Source organism: Rana temporaria, chromosome 6 (assembly GCF_905171775.1).
Source record: "Rana temporaria chromosome 6, aRanTem1.1, whole genome shotgun sequence".
NCBI lineage: Eukaryota > Metazoa > Chordata > Amphibia > Anura > Ranidae > Rana > Rana temporaria.
Window position 1 is genome coordinate 96889159 of NC_053494.1, and position 25915 is coordinate 96915073.

General features: G+C 43.3%; 1 protein-coding gene across 1 annotated transcript; it reads left to right on the forward strand.

Moving 5' to 3' along the window:
• Window positions 1-6361: 6361 nt before the first annotated feature.
• On the forward strand, window positions 6362-9353 carry LOC120943635 (hemoglobin subunit beta-3-like). Its single transcript, XM_040357035.1, has 3 exons — window positions 6362-6527; window positions 7960-8182; window positions 9212-9353. Exons 1-3 carry the CDS (start codon window positions 6436-6438, stop codon window positions 9338-9340), a joined length of 444 nt encoding a protein of 147 aa, XP_040212969.1. The 5' UTR covers window positions 6362-6435; the 3' UTR covers window positions 9341-9353.
• The last annotated feature ends 16562 nt before the right edge of the window (window positions 9354-25915 follow it).

Below are 25915 nucleotides of genomic sequence, written 5' to 3' on the forward strand. Positions count from 1 at the left end.
AGCACTGAACACGGAGGGGGTGCACTGCAGCCGTGATGTCACTGGTTGCTACACGCCAAGCGGCACAGGCGTTAGCAACCAGAGCAGCAACCACATCCCTCCTCCAGCGCGGCGTAATGACCAGAGTCTCTCTCTCACCGCCGCTGATTATACCGATGTGAGAGAGAGCGACTCGGTCGGGACCTCCAGGGGCTGACTGAGCCGACCCGGGCCCCCCCCCCACCACGGGCCCTCGGGCAGTGCCCGACTGACCGAATTGTCAATCCGTCCCTGACCGGGCCCCACTCGGCTGCGGGCCCCATAGCGCCCGCGTGGGTCGCTATGGCGGTAGTTCCGCCACTGCTCCCGTCTCATAACTTGCTTCTGAGCATGCATGGATTTTTCAAGTCCTTAGCACACACGACCATTTTTTACAACCCAAAAAACGACAACGTTAAAAACGTCGTGAAAAAATAGAGCATGTTCGAAAAAAAATTGGCCAATTTTCAGAACCCGAAAACTGCTCTGAAGCCCACATACGATCGTTTTTTAAAACATTAAAAAAAAATACATTTTTTACAACCCAAAAAACGATCGTGTGTACGCAGCATCAGGCTCGCTCGATCAGCAACAATCCACAGTGGTATCGTTCCAACACAAATGGAGGAGAGAGCATATAGTGTAATACTGCTATTTATTTAGAAAATGAAATCATTACACTTACATCAAAGAAGATAAAATCATGCAGAGATTGCTGCCTTGGCGTCCACACAGCCTTCAAATCCTTCCACACTGTTCAAAAAAAAAAAAAAACACAGCTTAGGTTTAGATGTACCTTATGAAACATTTTTATGAATTTTCAGCAAAAAGTATACACTGCTGTGAAAAATATTTGACAACTTCCTAAATAATTTTTTTGCATATTTGTCACACTAAAATGATTTAGATTATCAAACACATTTTAATATTACACAAACATAACCCGAGTAAATCCAAAATTCAGTTTTAAAATGATGATTTCACTTATTAAGGGACAAAAGCTGCCAAACCTGCCTGGCCTTGTTATTAAAAAAGGACTAATACAGTGATGAAAATAAGTATTTGAACACCCTGCTATTTTGCAAGTTCTCCCACTTGGAAATCATGGAGGGGTCTGAAATTGTCATCGTAGGTGCATGTCCACTGTGAGAGACATAATCAAAAAAAAAAAATTCAAGAAATCACAATTTATGATTTTTTAACTATTTATTTGTATGATACAGCTGCAAATAAGTATTTGAACACCTGTCTATCAGCTAGAATTCTGACCCTCAAAGACCTGTTAGTCTGCCTTTAAAATGTCCACCTCCACTCCATTTATTATCCTAAATTAGATGCACCTGTTTGAGGTCATTAGCTGCATAAAGACACCTGTCCACCCCATACAATCAGTAAGAATCCAACTACTAACATGCAACGTGCATAGCGCGAAATAAATAATAAATAAAGTTGCGTCGGGTAAAAAAAAAGATACTGCGCCAAAAAAAAATGTAAAAAAAAATTGCGTTGCGAGCAAGAAAGGTCTGTTTTTACAAGGTGTAAACAGTTTACACCTTGTAAAAGCAGCCCTAATTTTGCGTTTGAAAAATAAAACTTACGGAGAAAAAACGAAGCTGAAAAGCTTTGTGGATCTCCGTAAGTCCTAATTTGCATACCCGAGGCGGCAATGCCCCCAGCGGCGGATGCAGTACTGCATCCTAAGATCCGACAGTGTAATTCAATTACACATGTCGGATCTTCGTCCTAACTATGGGAAACTGATTCTGTGGATCAGTTCCATAGTTAGGACCAGGGATACGACGGAGTAACAACAGTTACTCCGTCGTATCTCTTTTGAGGATTTGGCCCTATGAGTACCATCCCAAGAACACCATCCCTACTGTGAAGCATGGGGGTGGTAGCATCATGCTTTGGGGGTGTTTTTCTGCACATGGGACAGGGCGACTGCACTGTATTAAGGAGAGGATGACCGGGGCCATGTATTGCGAGATTTTGGGCAACAACCTCCTTCCCTCAGTTAGAGCTTTGAAGATGGGTCGAGGCTGGGTCTTCCAACATGACAATGTAATTGCAAACAAAGGCTACTGTACCAAATATTAACATTGATTTTCTCAGGTGTTCAAATACTTATTTGCAGCTGTATCATACAAATAAATAGTTAAAAAAATCATACATTGTGATTTCTGGATTTTTTTTTTGATTATGTCTCTCACAGTGGACATGCACCTACGATAACAATTTCAGACCCCTCCATGATTTCCAAGTGGGAGAACTTGCAAAATAGCAGGGTGTTCAAATACTTATTTTCCTCACTGTATATGGAAAGAATATAGGGCCAGATTCACAAATGAGATGTGACGGTGTTTCTCCTGATACGCCGTCGTATCTCTGTTTCTATCTATGCGACTGATTCATAGAATCAGTTACGCATAGATATCCCTAAGATCCGACAGGTGTAATTGTTTTACACTGTCGGATCTTAGGATGCAGTACCGCGGCCGCCACTGGGGGGAGTTTGCGTTGTAAACCAGCGTCGGGTATGCAAATTAGGAGTTACGGCGGATCCACAACGGATTTTCGCGTTCGCTACGTCGCCGCTAGTCTAGTTTGCCGTCGCAAAGTTAGTAGTTTTTTTTGGTGCCCTAACTTTAGTCAGCAAGCGTATTGCTGTCTAAAGTATGACCGTCGTTCCCACGTCGAAATTCAAAATTTAATGTCGTTTGCGTAAGCCATCCGGGAATACGGAAGTACGCTACGCACGTCGCAGTTCAAAAAAATGACGTCACGGCGCGCAAAGCATGGCGGGAGTTAAGAAACGGAGCATGCGCAGTAGGTCCGGCGCGGGAGCGCGCCTAATTTAAATGGCACACGCCCATTTAAATTGGCCCGGCGTAGTTTTCATCGCAAGTGCTTGGTGAATCAGGCACTTGCGATGAAAAATTGCGGCGGTGTAACGTATCTAGGATACGTTACGCCGCCGCGATTCTACAGTGCCTGCCGCCGAGAATGTGTTTTTAGCACGACGGCATCGTGCTGATTCTCGGCGACAGGGTGCCGACATCTCGCACTCACTGGAATAGTAAAAGCACATCCCAGCAAGCGCGTCATAGAAGCGACGGGAGATCCGACTTGGATTCCCGCCAATTCTACACGTGTGCGGCGTTTGGTATGTATCCTGAGGGGGAAGTCCCCGCCGGATTTTAACTAAAAATCCGGCATGGGTTCCCCCCTCGGGAGCATACCGGGCCCTTAGGTCTGGTATGGGTTGTAAGGAGACCCCCCCTACGCCGAAAAAACGGCGTAGGGGGTCCCCCTACAATCCATACCAGACCCGTATCCAAAGCACGCTACCCGGCCGGCCAGGAAAGGAGTGGGGACGAGCGAGCGCCCCTCCTGAGCCGTACCAGGCTGGGGGGGTTGGGTGCTCTGGGGCAGGGGGGCGCACTGCGGCCCCCCCCACCCCAGAGCACCCTGTCCCCATGTTGATGAGGACAGGGCCCCTTCCCGACAACCCTGGCTGTTGGTTGTCGGGGTATGAGGGCGGGAGGCTTATCGGAATCTGGGAGCCCCCTTTAATAAGGGGGCCCCCAGATACTGGCCCCCCACCCTAAGTGAATGAGTATGGGGTACATCGTACCCCTACCCATTCACCTGCAAGAAAAGTGGTATAAACACAAATAAAAAACACAGGGTATTAAAATATTTTATTAGTCTGCTCCGGAGGCCGCCCCCTGTCTTTAGCTCTTTTCACCAGGGGGGGCTTCTTCTTTGATGTCTTCGGGTGGGGGCCGCTCTTCTTCGCCGCCGTCTGGTTCTCTTCCACCGCCGGGGGGGGGGGGGGGGGTCGCTTTTATAAAGGCGCCCACCCCCCGGCGGGTTTCCTCCGACGTCTTCGGCGGGAGGTGGTGTGCTTCTCAGGGGGGGCTTCTTCTTCCGCTATCCGGGGGGGTCTTCTCCACTCTCCGGGGGTCTTCTGCTATGTTCGCCGCTCTCCGCTGTTGACTCGGCGCACCCCGGTTCTTCCTCCCGCTGTCCGGTGCCTTCTCCTTCAGCGCTGAACATCTTCTTCTTCTTCCGTGCTGTGACGTCTTCTTCTTCTCCCGATGTTGACACGCCGGCTCTTCTCGCTGCAATGACAGGTGCGCGGCTTGCATCGGACTTATATAGGCCTCACAGTCCCATCATGCTCCGGTACCTACCCACGTGGGTAGGTATCACATGGGTAGGTACGGAGCATGATGGGACTGTGAGGCCTATATAAGTCCGATGCAAGCCGCGCACCTGTCATTGCAGCGAGAAGAGTCGGCGTGTCAACATCGGGAGAAGAAGAAGACAACGTCACAGCCCGGAAGAAGAAGAAGACGTCACAGCACGGAAGAAGAAGAAGATGAAGACGTTCAGCGCTGAAGGAGAAGGCACCGGACAGCGGGAGGAAGAACCGGGGTGCGCCGAGTCAACAGCGGAGAGCGGCGAACATAGCAGAAGACCCCCGGAGAGTGGAGAAGACCCCCCGGATAGCGGAGAAGACCCCCCCGGATAGCGGAAGAAGAAGCCCCCCCTGAGAAGCACACCACCCCCCGCCGAAGACGTCGGAGGAAACCCGCCGGGGGGTGGGCGCTTTTATAAAAGCGACCCCCCCCCTGGCGGTGGAAGAGAACCAGACGGCGGCGAAGAAGAGCGGCCCCCACCCGAAGACATCAAAGAAGAAGCCCCCCCTGGTGAAAAGAGCTAAAGAAGACAGGGGGCGGCCTCCGGAGCAGACTAATAAAATATTTTAATACCCTGTGTTTTTTTATTTGTGTTTATACCACTTTTCTTGCAGGTGAATGGGTAGGGGTACGATGTACCCCATACTCATTCACTTAGGGTGGGGGGCCGGTATCTGGGGGCCCCCTTATTAAAGGGGGCTCCCAGATTCCGATAAGCCTCCCGCCCGCATACCCCGACAACCAACGGCCAGGGTTGTCGGGAAGGGGCCCTGTCCTCATCAACATGGGGACAGGGTGCTCTGGGGTGGGGGGGCCGCAGTGCGCCCCCCTGCCCCAGAGCACCCAACCCCCCCCATGTTGAGGGCATGCAGCCTGGTACGGCTCAGGAGGGGGGGGGCGCTCGCTCGTCCCCACTCCTTTCCTGGCCGGCCGGGTAGCGTGCTTTGGACACCTGTCTGGTATGGATTGTAGGGGGACCCCCTACGCCGTTTTTTCAGCGTAGGGGGGTCTCCTTACAACCCATACCAGACCTAAGGGCCGGTATGCTCCCGAGGGGGGAACCCATGCCGGATTTTTAGTTAAAATCCGGCGGGGACTTCCCCCTCAGGATTCATACCAAACGCCGCACACGTGTAGAATTGGCGGGAATCCAAGTCGGATCTCCCGTCGCTTCTATGACGGCTTTGTCTCTATCGCGGCAAGCCAGCTCGGCGCTGGCTCCCGCGATGGGGCTCGTAGGTGCTCAATCTCGCTGAGAAAGGGAGCGAGATTGACACAATATCGCAGTCACCCACTGTACGTGAATCTGGCCCATAATACCTCGTTTCCACTGAGCGGATCGGTTTGGTACGGTTCGGTACAGTACACTATTTTGGGTGTTTCCATTATGAAAGTGTGCCATAAAACCAAACTGTACCGCACCATTCTGGGTCCTCCTTCAGATGTGGATCCATAGAAAATGGAACGGTTCGGTTAGGGCAGAGCTACAATACATTCCACTGATTGGTGGACACGCTAGGCATTTTTTATAAACCTTGTATGGCCCCCGACGGTCTGACTTGCAGTGGAAATGCTCACCAGAATAGACCGCACCATTCTAAGCGTTCCAAACTGTACCCACCCGAACCGTTCCGCTCAGTGGGAACAAGGCATAAGTGAACCCAATATTTTCTATTTTATATCTGTACACTTGAATAACATTTAATGCACTTAGTTGAAACAAAAATTTTTTAAAAAGTACTAAGCAATTAAGCACAATGGTGATCATCCTATTTATCTATATAAGTCAATACTATATTGATCTGAGGTAATATTCCTATGTACAATACCTGTAACACATGAAATCTGTTGCCATGTTTCATGAAAGACATCTGTAAAAATTTGGTGCTCTGAATCACAAATTGTATCTGTTGCACAGCTGTTTATGTCTTATCTGTTTTCAACTTATGCATAGTAAGACCAAGTTCTGTGCGATCAGCATGTAGCCATAGAAAATAAGCTATGAACAAGGCATGATATAAAACAGCATAGTCAGTGATATGATTCACTTATCAGTTTAACGGAGATACAATTCTATGACAAAGCACAAATGAAATGTAGGCGTGACTTACAAAGCAGACTATAAATAAAATGGGGAGAAAGTTGTGTTTGCCATCCACCATCTACTTCTTTAAGCAAGAGCTACTCTCATCTGACTCAATCCAACACCATGGTTCACTGGACTGCTGAAGAGAAGGCCGCCATCAACTCTGTGTGGCAGAAGGTCAATATTGAACAGGATGGACATGAAGCACTTACCAGGTATAACAACTTCCCTTGGTGTTGGTACTTTTTCAGAATCTCTCTACTATGCTACCAGTATCTTCTAACCTGAATTATTTAACAGTCTTCTAATGCTTTATTTCCATGGTTTCAATTTGCAAAATGTAATTTAACTTAACAAATGAATGTGATACTTCATTGAATCAGATTTGGGTTTCCCTAATAAGGCACTATGTAAAGTGGAATTCAATAGTTTTCCTTGTTTGTTTCATATTATCACTACATCTCTGTAGTTTTTAGATTGTCCAAATCCAATCATTGTGACTGTGAATTAAAGAAAAAGAAAGCATTGAAAGAAGTCCAGTAGGGCCACAGACAGAGAAACAAACCCTGAGAGAGATTCCAATCTTTACCCACTCTATCCAAATAAAAAAAGAAAGAGGAATCAGTAATCTACTGCTTTCTGTGTCCCCAATAGGTGAAACCACCTTTTCTGTTTGTCCTGGTCACCATTGTCACCTAGATTGAAAATGAGAGAAAATCCCAAATCTTGAGTTGCCACAAAACAGGAATGGAAGGGAAATCTTCTAATGGAGACACTAGTTCTGGTGACAAGTGTCTAAGAGGAGATTTTCACAATTACAGAGAAATTTCCTCTCACTTCCTGTTATGGCTATAGGACAGGAAGTGAAGGGAAATCTCTCCAATGAGACACAGGTAGGGGGAAAAAAACTAACTGAGCTTATAGTACTCCAAAACTCTCTGGCTTTTTAAGTTAATCTATGAAATGATTATAATTAAAATTATATTTTCTTTAGGACCCTTTCACACTGAAGAGTTTTGCATGCACTTTTGTGTAAAAAAAAAGCACCTGAAAAGCTCAAGAAAAATGCTATCCTTTAAAATCAAATAATGTTTTTACACTAAGGCAGGGTGGTGGTGAAAAAAAAATCTGCTTGCAGCATCTTTGGAGCATGTTTGGGGAGTAAACAAAGCACACCAAAATCGCTCCTTTACATTGCAATTAATGGGAAAGTGCCTCAAAAACACCCTCACAAAGCATTTTTGGTGCAGTTTTTGAGTTACATGTCCTTTAAAAACCTGCACCAAAAGCGCCACAAAAGCACTCCATTAACGCATAGGTTATTTACTGGCAGTTTTGAAGTGAACCAGTGTGAAAGTGCCCTTACTGATGTTTCTTTCTGTTATTTCTTTTCCTTTCCGAAGATGGGACTTCCTGCACTATAGATACTGATATAAGTTAGTTTTGAAAGTATAATAACATAATATTTTTAGTATTATTCATATCCTTGCACACATGGTAGCAATTGATAAGTTCACAGGTACATACCAGTAAGTCATACAAGTACTACTTCATACCCATAAAGTTGTAGTTATTAATTGCTGATGAAATATGTTTGAAGGTTCCTGGTAGAAAATATAAATTAATGTTTTCTTCCATTTTTCATAGGCTGTTTTTAGTCTACCCCTGGACCCAGAGGTATTTCGGCTCCTTTGGAGATCTCTCCAGCCCAGCTGCAATTGCTGGTAATGCTAAGGTGCACGCACATGGCAAGAAGATTCTGGGAGCTATTGACAATGCCATCCATCACCTAGACAACGTGAAGGGCACTCTGCGCGACCTCAGTGATAAACATGCTAACCAACTGCATGTGGACCCTGAGAACTTTAGGGTAATAATCTTAATATTTTATTTAACACTGGGCATGATTGCTTTCTATTGACCAAACAGAAATGTACCGTATGACCTTGTCACCTTTGTAAGTATATTTAAATCCAAAACTTTGTCCATTTTGAGGCATAAGAACCTTTCACCTCAAATAAATTATAGGGGTGCTAACTCTTCCGTACTCCTTCCAAACGAAAACATAATATATCTTAATGACCAGAGTTATGGTCGATGGTAATCCAAAGCAAATAATTTTTTAGCAGGTCAAGAAATAAGTAACAACTGCTGATCTCTCTGTGTAGATCTCTCATTGTAATACACTAAAGTGGTTGTTAAGCCACTGTAACATGCATCAGCACTGTCTCCTATTGCAGTGTACCCCTCTATGTGTGATTTATAATTATAAATGATTCCCCCCGCTTACATAAGTCGGGAGGGGAGGAGGAGAGAGTCGGTAAATCCTGTGATCGTGGGTCTCGGCTCTGAAATTTGGTATATACAGCATTTCTTTTTATATATCACACACGGAGCGGGACACTAGGATAGGAGACAGTGTTGATGATGCATGCATGTTACAGTTATGGAAGCAGCAGGAGGGGGGGAGGCAGCGGCACTATCACAAGCTGACAAGCAGGGAGGGGAGGAGGACACAAGAGCACAGAGGGGACAGAGAGCAGGGCTGCGGATGACGCAATCACGCAAACTGACCACGGTGTCAGGCTCAGCGGCCATGATAAACCGTGGTCAGTTTACAAAGGGGAGGGCAGAAACTGTCAGGATCAGCCAGGTTTTTTAGGTGTCACAGGGGGCCAAATGACACAGCACAAGCACTGTGTCATATAACATGCTTTAAAGAAGCAGGATCAATTTTTTGGGGGGTTAACAACCGCTTTAACATTATTTCAGACTTTTCTACGCTTTGCTTTGGGTAACTAAAAAAAGTGTTATTTATTACTATTTTTCTAATTAAATAATTTGATACCATAATAATTTGCTTAACTACTAATAACAAAATGTTGCTTTTTTTATGTAGCGCCTTGGAGAAGTGTTGATTGTTGTTCTGGCTGTCAAATTGGGATCTGCCTTTAGTCCTCAAGTCCAGCATGCATGGGAGAAGTTCATTGCTGTCCTGGTTGATGCTCTTAGCCACAGCTATCACTAAACTACAACATGAACAGAAACTAGGATCGTTTTCACTGAGGCTGTGTATTAATGTTTGTTCCATTTGTAGCACATGTAATAAAAAAAACTGAAAAAAGTTCCCTTCTGTAATGTCATATTTATTTGTAAATGCTAAATTAACAATGTGGCCTTTAAATGAAAATATCTTTGTTTTGTGTATTTCCTAGTTTCAGAGGACAAAGATAGAGTCTGGAACAGATTTTTCATGAATGCTATTCTTATCCTGGCCCTTAATAGTCTCTGCTAAGGGAGCACTGAAAATATTGGGCCAGATTCAGGTACATCTGCGGCGGCGTAACGTATCACATTTACGTTACGCCGCCGCAAGTTTTACAGGCAAGTGCTTGATTCACAAAGCACTTGCCTGTAAAGTTGCGGCGGCGTAGCGTAAATCCCTCCGGCGCAAGCCCACCTAATTCAAATGATCCGGGTAGGGGGCGTGGATCATTTAAATTAGGCGCGTTCCCGCGCTGAACGTACTGCGCATGCTACGTTTTGAAATTTCCCGCCGTGCTTTGCGCGAAATGACGTCGCACCGACGTAATTTTTTGAACGTCGACGTGAGTTACGTCCTTTCCTATTCACGGACGACTTACGCAAAAAAAAAAAAAATTTGACGCGGGAACGACGGCCATACTTTAACATGGCAAGTCTAAATATAGGCTACAAAATAGCAGGTTTAACTATACGCTGGGAAAAGCCGACTAGCGACGACGTAAGAGAATGCGGAGACACATTGGGCCAGATTCACGTAGAAGTGCGGCGGCGTAACCTATCATAGATACGTTACACCACCGCAAGTTTTCATCGCAAGTGGAAATGGGGTATCACGCGCCAATGTGCTAAACAATCTGATAAGCTGCTACCCAAAATAATCAAGTGATTATGCAGTAATTTGTATGTGAATGGGTGCGCTATGTAAATAATAATAACAATATTTGTGCAAATGATTAAACAAATACTAAAACACCTAAAGAAAAATGTGTGAATCAAGCCGGAAAGTCCAGGAACACTAAGATGCTAGCAGCAATAGTGTTAATATATCAAACGTGAAACTGCTGTAAAGAAGTCCAGTGAAAACATAAATGGCTGGAAAGATGCTTCCCATAGATAATTCTTAGTTGAAAGATATAGTGTGCTTCCAATCAAAGTTGTGATCCACCTTCACCATAATGTTATCAAGCACCCAATGTGAATGGATATATAGGCTCCTTACCAGATGGAATTGCCCCCAATTTTGATACCAAAAAGGGAGGACAAGTAAAGCTTGTAACAGGATCACCTGTGTTAGTGTTTGATGCGTCCTGACAGCAGTGATGATTGCAATCAATGATTTTCCGATGCATGCATGTAAAATAAAATGTGGCCAAACATAGTGTAACTTGTTTTAATAAATCAATAAAATATATACAAGGGGAGCCAAGTGGCCGCTTACTTTTGAGGTGCCTCAAACCCGATACTGAGGCTTAGTAGCATAGGGTCAGCTATGAAGGATCCTGAGCGCTGTGAGCTGTGTGCTCTGTTGGTCTCCGGAGCGTGCGTTCCACGTCCGCGGTGGTTTGGAGCCAGCGATGCAGGAAGTGACAGGTACTGGTGTGTACGTGTGCGTGGTTGGGTGCCGCCCCGACGTACGTTTCGTGGTGAACGTCTTCAGGAGGCGTGCCCAACCACGCTGATTAAGTGTATTTATATGTCCGTCACTTTGTATGGGCGGGAAGTGGGCAAGTACCAGCCTCAGTAGCGGGTTCAGTGCTACAGTGTGCTTATCAGCGGCAGTACGATCCTCCCCTTTACATTCAACCAGGATTTTGTCTTAGAATACAAACGGGAGATAGTAATTGTAGTAATGGACCACAGCTATTCTCCAAATATTCATAAAATTCACAAAAGTTAGGTATTTCTGGATGGGACAAAACATTATATAAAATTACAGTGACAATAAAATTAAAATTAAAAACCAGACCTAGAATGCTGGTTCTCCATACAAACGGACACAATAATATTTACTTATTGCCAAAACAGGTTAACCCCTAGATGAAAGGGATTAATCATAGATATCATGCCTAATATTAGCTTATATGTCCCAATATTTATCTATAACTATATTGATAGATATTTTAGATGTACATTGGGTTACATTTTAATGTATGTAGAATTAAAATAGAAATAAAATTGATTAAAATAATTACATTAAGAGAAAATGTGATAAGAAAATTTTAAACTCAATGCCCCATTTAATAATTAGTGAGGAAGCAGTTCAGGTCCAATTCAATGTTGAGGCCCTGCGGATGCATCGTCCTCAAACGATGGATCCACATGGTCTCATTCTGTGAAACTGCCTGAGTCATATTGGTGCCCCTCCAGTGGCTAGTTATCCTATCTATTCCAATAAATGTCAGCTTACTGGGGTCCTCATTGTGAAATTGCGCAAAGTGCCTTGACACACTATGGTTAGGAAAACCACTTTTAATATTTGCCACGTGTTCGTTGATTCTTACTCTCAGTTTTCTGGTGGTGCGGCCCACGTATTGCAAAGTGCATGGGCATTCGAGTAAGTAGGTGGTGAGAGTCACAGGTTATAAGGGGTTTCACCTTGTATTCTTTATGTGTAATGTTGGATTTGAATTGAGTGACTTTTCTGCTGATTCTACTAGTGCTCTTGCATGATTTGCACCTTGTGCAGTGATGGAAGCCAGATCCATCGAGGAAAGTTAGAGGTCGAGGTGGAGGGTCGGGTACATTGGGAGCAATGATATTCCGTAACCCTGGTGCCCTCCTATACACGAATTTGGGTTTGGGGGGTAAGATTGCGGCCAAATCATTGTCTTTTAGTAATATTGGCCAGTGTTTTTTAAAGATTTTTTCAATACTTTGATATTGTCTATGAAAGCCAGAAAAAAAAGCCAATTCTCCTGAAAATGGGGTCCTTTTCTTAGTGGTCAGAAGTTCTTCCCGATCCATTTTTAGTACTTCTAGAGCTGTTTTTTCTAATGTTTTTGGAGGATACCTTTTTTCCTTAAACTTCTCTGTTAGAATCTGAGATTGGGATTGGAAGTCTGTGGTAGCATCACAATTCCGACGGATCCGCATGTATTGTCCTTTAGGAATGGTGCTCAACCATTTTGGATGGTGGCAACTATTGATTGGTACAAATGCATTCCTATCTGTACTCTTGAAATACTTGCTTGTGCTAATTTTATCACCGTTTTTGGTCAGAATTAGATCCAAGTAATTGATTGATGCTAAACTAGACGTAGCTGTAAATCGGAGTCCATATTGGTTACTGTTCAATCCATTGAGGAATATTTCCAAAGTAACCCAGGGTCCCTCCCACAGGAGAATGATGTCATCTATATATCTCATGTAGTAGATGAGGGGTACATGGTTATCTCGGTAAATGGTCTCTTCTTCCCATTTGTTCAGTACCAAGTTTGCAACACTGGGGGCATACCGAGCCCCCATTGCAACTCCCTTGATTTGATTGTAGTACGATCCCAGAGCCCAGAAGTAATTATTCCCCATTGCCTGTTGTAATCCGTCTACAAGATATTTGACTTGGACCTCCGGTAGTCTGGGATCAGTTTTGAGTGGCAAAGCGACAGCTTCAATTGCATCCTCCTGTCGTATGTTAGTGTACAACGACTCAACGTCAACTAACTAACCAGGTGGATTCTGTGACTATTACGGAGGATAAAGATTTTATGAGTTCCCGGCTGTCTTTTAAGTAAGATTTACCCTTAATGACCAGGGGCTGGAGAAATGTATCCAAATATTCTCAAATTCTGGAATACAGAGACCCAATACCACTTATTATTGGCCTTCCTGGTGGGTTCACTTTGTCTTTGTGCACCTTGGGAACTATGTATAGAACCGGGGTCCTAGGTGTATTGGGAATAATGTATGTTGCCTCCTTTAGGGTCAATATGGACTTAGATGTACCCTCTTTAGTCCACAGTAGGAGTTGTTCCTTCAGCTTGATCAAAGGATCTCCTCGAAGTAATTTATATGTATTGACGTCTTCCAATAATCTTTGTATTTCCTTGTAGTAGTTCTCTTTGGTGAGAACCACTACCCCCCCCCCCCCTTTATCTGCAGGGCGAATAATAATGTTCTTACAAAGCGACGGACATATAAATACACTTAATCAGCGTGGTTGGGCACGCCTCCTGAAGACGTTCACCACGAAACCTACGTCGGGGCGGCACCCAACCACGCACACGTACGCACCAGTACCTGTCACTTCCTGCATCGCTGGCTCCAAACCACCGCGGACGTGGAACGCACGCTCCGGAGACCAACAGAGCACACAGCTCACAGCGCTCAGGATCCTTCATAGCTGACCCTATGCTACTAAGCCTCTGTGCCGGGTTTGAGGCACCTCAAAAGTAAGCGGCCACTTGGCTCCCCTTGTATATATTTTATTGATTTATTAAAACAAGTTACACTATGTTTGGCCACATTTTATTTTACATGCATGCATCGGAAAATCATTGATTGCAATCATCACTGCTGTCAGGACGCATCAAACACTAACACAGGTGATCCTGTTACAAGCTTTACTTGTCCTCCCTTTTTGGTATCAAAATTGGGGGCAATTCCATCTGGTAAGGAGCCTATATATCCATTCACATTGGGTGCTTGATAACATTATGGTGAAGGTGGATCACAACTTTCATTGGAAGCACACTATATCTTTCATCTAAGAATTATCTATGGGAAGCATCTTTCCAGCCATTTATGTTTTCACTGGACTTCTTTACAGCAGTTTCACGTTTGATATATTAACACTATTGCTGCTAGCATCTTAGTGTTCCTGGACTTTCCGGCTTGATTCACACATATTTTTCTTTAGGTGTTTTAGTATTTGTTTAATCATTTGCACAAATAGTTATTATTATTTACATAGCGCACCCATTCACATACAAATTTCATCGCAAGTGCCCGATTCACAAAGCACTTGCAATGAAAACCTACGCCGGTGGCCTTCGGCGTAAGACCGCGTAATACAAAGGGGCGTGTGCCATTTAAATTAGGCGCGCTTCCGCGCCGGACCTACTGCGCGTGCTCACTTTTGAATTTCCCGCCGTGCTTTGCGCAAAGTGACGTCATTTTTTCGAACGGCGATGTGCGTAGCGAACTTTCGTATTCCCTGACGTCTTACGCAAGAATTTTTTTTTGGGAAATTCGACGCGGGAACAACAGCCATACTTTAACATGGGCTGTGTAAAGTTAGGGCAGCTAAAATGACGAATAACTTTGCGACAGGAAACTAAACTAGCAGCGACGTAACGAACGCGAAAAACCGTTGTGGATCGCCGTAAGTACTAATTTTCATACCCGACGCTGGTTTACGTCGCGAACTCCCCCCAGCGGCGGCTGAGGTATTGCATCCTAAGATCCGACAGTGTAATTCAATTACACCTGTCGGATCTTAGGGCAAACTATATGCATAACTGATTCTATGAATCAGTCACATACTTAGGAAGCCCCTAAAACAGAGATACGACGGCGTATCAGGAGATACGCCATCGTATCTCTTTTGTGAATCTGGCCCATAGAGAACAAGTGTCAGTTAAAAAAGTATGCATATGTAGCGCTACCCCCGAAGGAGCCGCTGGTAATTGATTAGGCCTGTACTCTGCTTTAACACCCCACAATAATTTGGTCTCACTCCCCTTGACACAGCTGTGGTGCAGTGCTGATGTAAAGCTCAATAATAAAAGACAGGTACATAGACAAAGATTATATTAACTTTACCTGTGTTGTCTAGGCGGTTGCATAAGTCTGACAGAGGAGCCTCCCACCAATTCTCATGTGATGGGGAGCTGTTCTGTGCACTCATAGCTGTCACTATGGTATCTAGTACAGATTAGTGTTGAGCAGAATATGACATATTCGATTTCGCGATATATCTCGAATATATATTCGAATATTCGAGATATATTCGCTAAATTCGAATATTCGTGATATTTTATCGAAATTAATTGAATGCGATTTTTCGCTATTGCGAATGCGAAAATAATTGCGATTTTTTAATAACTGCGGTAGGAGCGCTCTGATTGGCTTAGAATATTCGTGATATTTTATCGAAATATCGCAACATGCGAATGCGATATTTATTGCGCAATTTCGAGATATGCTGGAGGAGCGCTCTGATTGGCTCAGAATATTCGTGATATTTTATCGAAATATCGCAACATGCGAATGCGATATTTATTGCGCAATTTCGAGATATGCTGGAGGAGCGCTCTGATTGGCTCAGAATATTCGTGATATTTTATCGAAATATCGCAACATGCGAATGCGATATTTATTGCGCAATTTCGAGATATGCTGGAGGAGCGCTCTGATTGGCTCAGAATATTCCTGATATTTTATCGAAATATCGCAACATGCGAATGCGAAATTTATTGCAGATATTTCGAAAACTGCTGTAGCAGCACTCTGAAATCGAATATGTATGATATTTTAACCAAAATACATATTGCGATTGCGATTTTTCGATCGCGCATGCGCAATTGCGCGAACAACACGCGACCATTTCCTGGAGCCTTGCCAGTTTCCCAATATTACAGCAACATGGTGGGAAGCAATTTCTCAAAGTCTGAGGAAAAGTTGCTGATTTGTGTAAGTATTTTGACCACTGTTATTTCATCATCTTCAACTGCATTTAAGTCTAGTTTAAAAGTTAGTATATATGATCAGATATTAGTATTTAACCAAAAATGTGTCTCCTGCTTTTACAAAACTACAAGTCACAGCATGCCTGGACAGCTGCAGACACCCTGGTTGTCAAATGTGTATTTAGGCACTTTTCCTTGTTATTTAGCATAATGAATTTAAAATTTTTTTGGACATAGGACGTATGCGAACGTCCTGACTTCAGTGTCCTCAAGGCCCAAGGACGTTCGAATACATATTGCCCTTTAGATGTTGCAGAACTACAACTTCCAGCATGCCTGGGAATGCTGGCACTTCTAGTATTGTAAGTTCTGCAGGCCCACATTTTTCAGGCCTTTATGCACGGGTCTCTAAACTGTGGCACCCTAGATGCAGCAAAAGTAAAATTCTTAGCATGCACTGAAAGACCGTGGCTGATGGGAGTAGTAGTTTTGCAACAGCTGGAGGTGGACTGGTCTTGAAACCCAGAGTTAGGTAACAAACCCGTAGTGTTTTGCAACCATTCTGCCTCCAGCTGGTTATTTTCTGTTGAAAAGCCTGTGGCGTGCAAAACACAACCCAAAAACTCCACCCGGTGCAAGGAAAAATTTGCACACACCTAAAGAGTGACATCACAAAAAACTGCGACGGTTGCATACGTCAGTGGTCCTCCGAAAAGGTCCCGTCTCTGACCCCCCGGGGCGTTAGGCTCCTAGGCTCCTGACAGGGAAAAGAGTTACTGTGGTCCATACAGCCGAAGCCATATGGACCCATCTCGGTCCAAGCAGCGCAATCAACACGCGAACAACACGCGACCATTTCCTGGAGCCTTGCCAGTTTCCAACTTATGATCGCAGCGCAATCACACAGCAACATGGTTGGAAGCAATTTCACTAAGTCTGAGGAAAAGTTGCTGATTTGTGTAAGTATTTTGACCACTGTTATTTCATCATCTTCAACTGCATTTAAGTCTAGTTTAAAAGTTAGTATATATGATCAGATATTAGTATTTAACCAAAAATGTGTCTCCTGCTTTTACAAAACTACAAGTCCCAGCCCAGCCCAGCATTTAAGTCTAGTTTAAAAGTTAGTATATATGATCATATATTAGTATTTCACAAAAAATGTGTCTCCTGCTTTTACAAAACTACAAGTCCCAGCATGCCTGGACAGCTGCAGACACCCTGGTTGGCAAATGTGTATATTGGCACTTTTCCTTGTTATTTAGCATAATGAATTTAAAATTTTTTTGGACATAGGACGTATGCGAACGTCCTGACTTCAGTGTCCTCAAGGCCCAAGGACGTTCGAATACATATTGCCCTTTAGATGTTGCAGAACTACAACTTCCAGCATGCCTGGGAATGCTGGCACTTCTAGTATTGTAAGTTCTGCAGGCCCCCATTTTTCAGGCCTTTATGCACGGGTCTCTAAACTGTGGCACCCTAAATGCAGCAAAAGTAAAATTCTTAGCATGCACTGACAGACCGTGGCTGATGGGAGTAGTAGTTTTGCAACAGCTGGAGGTGGACTGGTCTTGAAACCCAGAGTTAAGTAACAAACACGTAGTGTTTTGCAACCATTCTGCCTCCAGCTGTTTTTTTCCTGTTGAAAAGCCTGTGGCGTGCAAAACACAACCCAAAAACTCCACCCGGATGCAGTGAAAAATGTGCACACACCTAAAGAGTGACATCACAAAAAACTGCGACTGGTACATACGTCAGTGGTCCTCCGAAAAAGGTCCCGTCTCTGACCCCCCGGGGCGTTAGGCTCCTGACAGGGAAAAGAGTTAGCAACGCATATCTCCCCTATACGTGTATCCTGTGTTGTTAATAATATATTCATAATTATGCAAATGATAATGGCTGCTATATTTATGCAAAAAAGGTGGCGACCGAAATGGCAGGATATAAAATCTTTCATGTTACCCCTGTCATTGATTAATAAGGCGAGAATGCTTCCAATTGTTGAATAGCATACATTTACGTCATATATCCATAAGGCTGTCAACAGAAGTATTACAATATACTTTGTTCTTCATCTTGCAGAAGTTCCTGGAAACAGGATATGATGACCTGCGGCGGCAGCCACAGAAAAGGGCTGTGGTCAGCGCCCTAATCGCTGACTTTGGCGGCCAACATGACCACAAGGCCATTGTTAAGAAGTGGTCTGACCTCAAGAGGCGCCAAATGGGTAATGTCAGACGTCTTCGGGCTAAATATCATCCAGGTAAGTTATTGTTGACAGTTATGTTTTTTTTTAAAAAAGTGTATTTTGTGCGTGAACTCGAAAGAGAGAGGAGCCGGCCTGCAGGAGTTGGGAGGCCTCCCCCAGAGGCAATCTGCCACCTTTCTCCATGCCCCGGTTGGCAATGGCGGGTGTGAGGGGGTCCTCCCAACCCAACCTCGCATAGCACACCCACCAGTGGCGGGGCTGAGACCACCAAACTCAATTCACAGGTAGCCGAGAGCGGGATCCGAACCCCTAGCTGCAGAGGTGAATCAGTTGTCAGTGCAGTGGCAATCGCGTGGAGCCACCGCAGCTCCTTTGGTGACAGTTATGTAAGGTCATATGTAATTCATGTAAGGTCAGATGTTGTTAACCAAGATGCCATGTTGTGCTAACATATATCACCACCGGCCAAGGTATTCATAGTACTGTTGAAAAAAGACATGGGGCAGCAGACAGGAACACAGAAGTTATGTGGGAACATAATTTTCCCATTGCTTTGCATGGGACTTTAAAGAAAAACCCCGACCATGGCAAGTGGGGGTGGGTAAGGTTTAAACCACCTATCCTATGTTTGTGGCTGACATATAAGTAACCTGTGTGCCAAGTTTCATATAAATATCTTTAGCCGTTTGTACGTGATGCTGGAACATACATACATACATACATACATACATACATTTATGCACACACACACGTTGAGTTTTATATATATAGATTACCACTAAATTCCTGTGTTAGGAGTGGGGTTGTTATAGTAATCCCGTGTGCTCCATCAGGCCCTTTTTTTAACATGAGATGGTCTGAACAAAACAAAGGAGACAAAAACAGCTCATTTTAACATGGTTGCATCCCAGCTCACGCTCAGTCCCCTGTAGTGCCCACAAGACCCTTTAATATAACATTGTCCCATTGGTTAACTGTCTATATAAATCAATTTGTATTCATATACAATACAGCACAGTACACAGAATTTGCATACGTCATTAGAAAACATTTTTATAATATATGAACATTGTGTTATTATAGGAGCTCCAATGCCAGTTGTCCGCGCCAAGCGCAGAAGGCGCCAGGCCGATGAGGAGGAGGAGGAGGATGCGGCAGAGGAGGATGCGGCAGAGGAGGACATGGATGAGGAGGAGCAGCCAGGGCCCTCCCACTCCCCAACCCCAGCTCCTGTTGAGGAGCAAGCTGAGGAGCTTCCCCCCCCCACCACCCCAACTTCTCAAGCAGAAGAGCAGGAGGAAGAGAGCGGTCCTGTGAGCCTCATTCAGGAAGGTAAATATGTGCACAATGATTAATAACATTTCAACAACAAAATGTAGATATAAAAATGGACAACATATAAAGCGCACCTGTCAGATTGTATAACCATAATATGGTATTGATGCTAGAAGTATACAGGTAGTGCATAATTATTAGGCAAGTTGTATTTTTTGAGGATTCATTTTATTATTGAACAACAACCATGTTCTCAATGAACCCCAAAAACTCATTAATATCAAAGCTGAATTTTTTTGGAAGTAGTTTTTAGTTTGTTTTTAGTGTTAGTTATTTTCGGGGGATATCTGTGTGTGCAGGTGACTACTATTACTGTGCAGAATTATTAGGCAACTTAACCAAAAAATAAATAGATAGCCATTTCAATGATTTATTTTTAACAGTGAAACCAATATAACATCTCAACATTCACAAATACACATTTCTGACATTTAAAAACAAAACAAAAACAAATCAGTGACCAATATAGCCACCTTTCTTTGCAAGGACACTCAAAAGCCTGACATCCATGGATTCTGTCAGTGTTTTGATCTGTTCACCATCAACATTGCGTGCAGCAGCAACCACAGCCTGCCAGACACTGTTCAGAGAGGTGTACTGTTTTCCCTCCTTGTAAATCCCACATTTGATGATGGACCACAGGTTCTCAATGGGGTTCAGATCAGGTGAACAAGGAGGCCATGTCATTACTTTTTTTTATTTAATACCCTTTCTTGCCAGCCACGCTGTGGAGTACTTTGACACGTGTGATGGAGCATTGTCCTGCATGAAAATCATGTTTTTCTTGAAGGATGGTGACTTTTTCCTGTACCACTGCTTGAAGAAGGTCTCTTCCATAATCTGGCAGTAGGACTGGGAGTTGAGCTTGACTCCATCCTCAATCCGAAAAGGCCCCACAAGCTCATCTTTGATGATACCAGCCCAAACCAGTACTCCACCACCACCTTGCTGGCGTCTGAGTCGGACTGGAGCTCCCTGCCCTTTACCAATCCAGCCACGGGCTCTTCCATCTGGCCCATCAAGACTCACTCTCATTTCAGCAGTCCATAAAACCTTAGAAAAATCTTTCTTGAGATATTTATTGGCACAGTCTTGACGTTGCAGCTTGTGTGTCTTGTTCAGTGGTCATCGTCTTTCAGCCTTTCTTACCTTGGCCATGTCTCTGGGTATTGCACACCTTGTGCTTTTGGGCACCCCAGTGATGTTGCAGCTCTGAAATATGGCCAATCTTGTGGCAAGTGGCATCTTGGCAGCTGCACGCTTAACTTTTCTCAGTTCATGGGCAGTTATTTTGCACCTTTGTTTTTCCACACGCTTCTTTTGTTTGATGATCACGCTTCAGAAGCTTTGCAACTTTAAGAGTGCTGCATCCCTCTGCTAGATATCTCTCTATTTTGGACTTTTCAGAGTCTGTCAAATCCTTCTTTTGGCCAATTTTGCCAAAGAAAAGGAAATTGACTAATAATTATGCACACCTGATATAGAGTGTTGATGTCATTAGACCACACACCTTCTCATTACAGAGATGTACATTACCTAATATGCCTAATCTGTAGTAGGCTTTCGAGCCTATACAGCTTGGAGTAAGACAACATGCATAAAGAGGATGATGTGGTCCAAATACTCATTTGCCTAATAATTCTGCACTCCCGGGATGTGTTAGACACATAACAAGTGTATACACATGATAATGATTGATTAATAAGCAAAAAAAAATATTTATTTATTTGGTAACGTTATTTGAAATCCAAATGTTTTTTTATTATATCCTAAAAGCAACAAGAGATCTGAAGAGGCAAAATATACTCATTGAAAAGACGCACCAGAAGATCCTTCAGAACCAGCGTAAGATGAGCTACCTCAACCAACAAAATGCTCTGCTAGAGCAGCAGCTATCGGGTCAGATTGCGGAAATGCACCGCATTCAAAAACGGATTGAGAGCTATATTTAAATTTATTTTTGTATTAAAAAAACTTATTTTTTGGAAATGTTTCATTTCTTTTTGAGATAGAGTTGTAGGTTTTTCAACACATCTAACTTCACATCAAACAAATCAACATCAACACATTTAACTTCATAATAAGCAAAAACATTTTATACTATTATTTTATTTAACATTAACCTAGGACAAACTAAAGCACACGACACAGACACGACGAACACAAAATAAACTGTTGAAAAATGAACATAACAAAAGCAACAATATATATATATATATATATACAAAGAGAGAGAGAGGGAGAGCAAGAAAGAGAGAGAATGCAGATGAGCTCTTGCAGTCAGCCCAATGGTTGCAGTATAAATGCCGCAAAACAGGGTTTAACATAAGGTTCATTGTTATAGTTACACTTGCTGTTTAGATCCGGTCTGGTAGTCCGGTCTGGTAGCTTGTAGCGGAGGCTGTTGGTGGATCCGCTGTGCCAGAAAGGTCATGAAGCTTTACTCAGCATGGAGGCAGCAGCAGGAGTATTAAAATATAATATAACTAGACAATGCATTTCCTGAGGAAAATGCGAGTGGGAATGCTGAATAGCTTAATTGGTGAGCCCCTTGCCAAAGACATTCACCATAACCACTACACTATCTTTAGGACACACAGCTTCTTTCTCTATCTGCAAAGTATAGAGTATGCTGACTTCCTGGTCGCCCCTCCCCCCTCAATAGGTTTCCCCTCCCCCCCAGGTCAGTGAGGAGGAATATTGCACTGAGGTCAGGAAAGTTATTTATGGAAAGAAATAACATTACAAACGCTTTTAATTCACAGATCTAATACATGATTTAAGCCTCCAAACAAAGCTTAATAAATCCTCAAACGTACATGCAATTGATACAACGACTGCACCGTTTGAAATACACGGCCCTTGTAAACGCATCGATATGAAATTTATGTAGATAAACTTAAAAATGTGGCCATTTCTGCGATTTAGAAAAGAGCGTCTTTGTGAGTTCTGCAGCAACATTTTTTAGATAATTTCACATGAGAGTCTATGAGACATAATTTCTGGCTGTTGCTCCAATAATTAAAACTAAAATACGTATCGCAGAATTGGTCACATTGCCATAAACCAGACAAGCATAGCTACGTTTTGATCTAAAAATTGTGTATGAAAAGTAGATCTTGTGGGCGTGAGACCAATTTGTTTCCCCTTTTTGTAAAGATATTTTTAATTACAAAGATCTCCAATGTTAAGGTCACCTGACAGACTCTAAATCCCCTCCATAGGATTACATTATAACCTATTGCATTTTTGTGAAAAATTCGCAAAACGTAAATTGCGTTTTCACCAAAAAATTGTAAACGATAACGATTTGAAAAGTCATAGCCGGATAGCTAAATATTTTGTGACCGCTTTAAAGTTTTTTCAGTGTCTGTAAGTGAAAGTATGAAGTAGCTGAAACTTTTGGCATGGCATGTGAATTCAAAGGGGAAAAGGATGTTCTCATTGACTTCAATGTTTAAAAAAAGGGTCTAAAAGCTTAAAATTTATAAAAGTGTAAAAAGTAGAAAAAAACTTGAAGAAGTCCCATCATTAGCTGAACGAGACGAACATTTTTACAGTTGAATGGTCTCAATAGTTGAAAGTATGCCGAAGTTACGCAGAACCAAAAAACTTAAGGAATAATAAGATTACTAAATTTACGGATATCAATACTGGAAATGTTTATTAAAGCATTCACACTAATTAAGATTAATACATTTACGGGTATCCATACTAGGAATGCTTATTAAAGCATTCCCACTAAGTATCACACAGGCATGATTTACAAGCAGTAGTGGTAATAGTAATACATAGCATAAAAACACTTGGGGAATACTTTACAGCATCAGTAGTGGTCATAGTAGTCAATAGTGTACCAAAAAATTGGGACACAGGTGTCTTGACTGAGCTGTAATAGTAGTAGTAGACATTGACAATACAGTGTCAAATCACTCGGGCAAGAGGTGCCATGATGAACAGCAGTCTTAATAAGAGTATATAGGGTGTGAAATAACTGCTGACATAGGTGTCTTGACTGGGCAGCAGAAGCAGCAGTAGTAGTATTAACAGTAGTAGTTGATACAGAGTCATATCACATGGGCAGGAGGTGCCATGATGAACAGCAGTAGGAATAGGAGTATATAGAGTGTCAAATAACTGCTGACATAGGTGTCTTGACTGGGCAGCAGCAGCAGAAGCAGCAGTAGTATTAACAGTAGTAGTTGATACAGAGTCATATCACATGGGCAGGAGGTGCCATCATGAACAGCAGTAGGAATAGGAGTATATAGAGTGTCAAATAACTGCTGACATAGGTGTATTGACTGGGCAGCAGCAGCAGAAGCAGCAGTAGTATTAACAGTAGTAGTTGATACAGAGTCATATCACATGGGCAGGAGGTGCCATGATGAACAGCAGTAGGAATAGGAGTATATAGAGTGTCAAATAACTGCTGACATAGGTGTCTTGACTGGGCAGCAGCAGCAGAAGCAGCAGTAGTATTAACAGTAGTAGTTGATACAGAGTCATATCACATGGGCAGGAGGTGCCATGATGAACAGCAGTAGGAATAGGAGTATATAGAGTGTCAAATAACTGCTGACATAGGTGTCTTGACTGGGCAGCAGCAGCAGAAGCAGCAGTAGTATTAACAGTAGTAGTTGATACAGAGTCATATCACATGGGCAGGAGGTGCCATGATGAACAGCAGTAGGAATAGGAGTATATAGAGTGTCAAATAACTGCTGACATAGGTGTCTTGACTGGGCAGCAGCAGCAGCAGAAGCAGCAGTAGTAGTATTAACAGTAGTAGTTGATACAGAGTCATATCACATGGGCAGGAGGTGCCATCATGAACAGCAGTAGGAATAGGAGTATATAGAGTGTCAAATAACTGCTGACATAGGTGTCTTGACTGGGCAGCAGCAGCAGAAGCAGCAGTAGTATTAACAGTAGTAGTTGATACAGAGTCATATCACATGGGCAGGAGGTGCCATGATGAACAGCAGTAGGAATAGGAGTATATAGAGTGTCAAATAACTGCTGACATAGGTGTCTTGACTGGGCAGCAGCAGCAGAAGCAGCAGTAGTATTAACAGTAGTAGTTGATACAGAGTCATATCACATGGGCAGGAGGTGCCATCATGAACAGCAGTAGGAATAGGAGTATATAGAGTGTCAAATAACTGCTGACATAGGTGTCTTGACTGGGCAGCAGCAGCAGAAGCAGCAGTAGTATTAACAGTAGTAGTTGATACAGAGTCATATCACATGGGCAGGAGGTGCCATCATGAACAGCAGTAGGAATAGGAGTATATAGAGTGTCAAATAACTGCTGACATAGGTGTCTTGACTGGGCAGCAGCAGCAGAAGCAGCAGTAGTATTAACAGTAGTAGTTGATACAGAGTCATATCACATGGGCAGGAGGTGCCATCATGAACAGCAGTAGGAATAGGAGTATATAGAGTGTCAAATAACTGCTGACATAGGTGTCTTGACTGGGCAGCAGCAGCAGAAGCAGCAGTAGTATTAACAGTAGTAGTTGATACAGAGTCATATCACATGGGCAGGAGGTGCCATCATGAACAGCAGTAGGAATAGGAGTATATAGAGTGTCAAATAACTGCTGACATAGGTGTCTTGACTGGGCAGCAGCAGCAGAAGCAGCAGTAGTATTAACAGTAGTAGTTGATACAGAGTCATATCACATGGGCAGGAGGTGCCATCATGAACAGCAGTAGGAATAGGAGTATATAGAGTGTCAAATAACTGCTGACATAGGTGTCTTGACTGGGCAGCAGCAGCAGAAGCAGCAGTAGTATTAACAGTAGTAGTTGATACAGAGTCATATCACATGGGCAGGAGGTGCCATCATGAACAGCAGTAGGAATAGGAGTATATAGAGTGTCAAATAACTGCTGACATAGGTGTCTTGACTGGGCAGCAGCAGCAGAAGCAGCAGTAGTATTAACAGTAGTAGTTGATACAGAGTCATATCACATGGGCAGGAGGTGCCATCATGAACAGCAGTAGGAATAGGAGTATATAGAGTGTCAAATAACTGCTGACATAGGTGTCTTGACTGGGCAGCAGCAGCAGAAGCAGCAGTAGTATTAACAGTAGTAGTTGATACAGAGTCATATCACATGGGCAGGAGGTGCCATCATGAACAGCAGTAGGAATAGGAGTATATAGAGTGTCAAATAACTGCTGACATAGGTGTCTTGACTGGGCAGCAGCAGCAGCAGAAGCAGCAGTAGTAGTATTAACAGTAGTAGTTGATACAGAGTCATATCACATGGGCAGGAGGTGCCATCATGAACAGCAGTAGGAATAGGAGTATATAGAGTGTCAAATAACTGCTGACATAGGTGTATTGACTGGGCAGCAGCAGCAGAAGCAGCA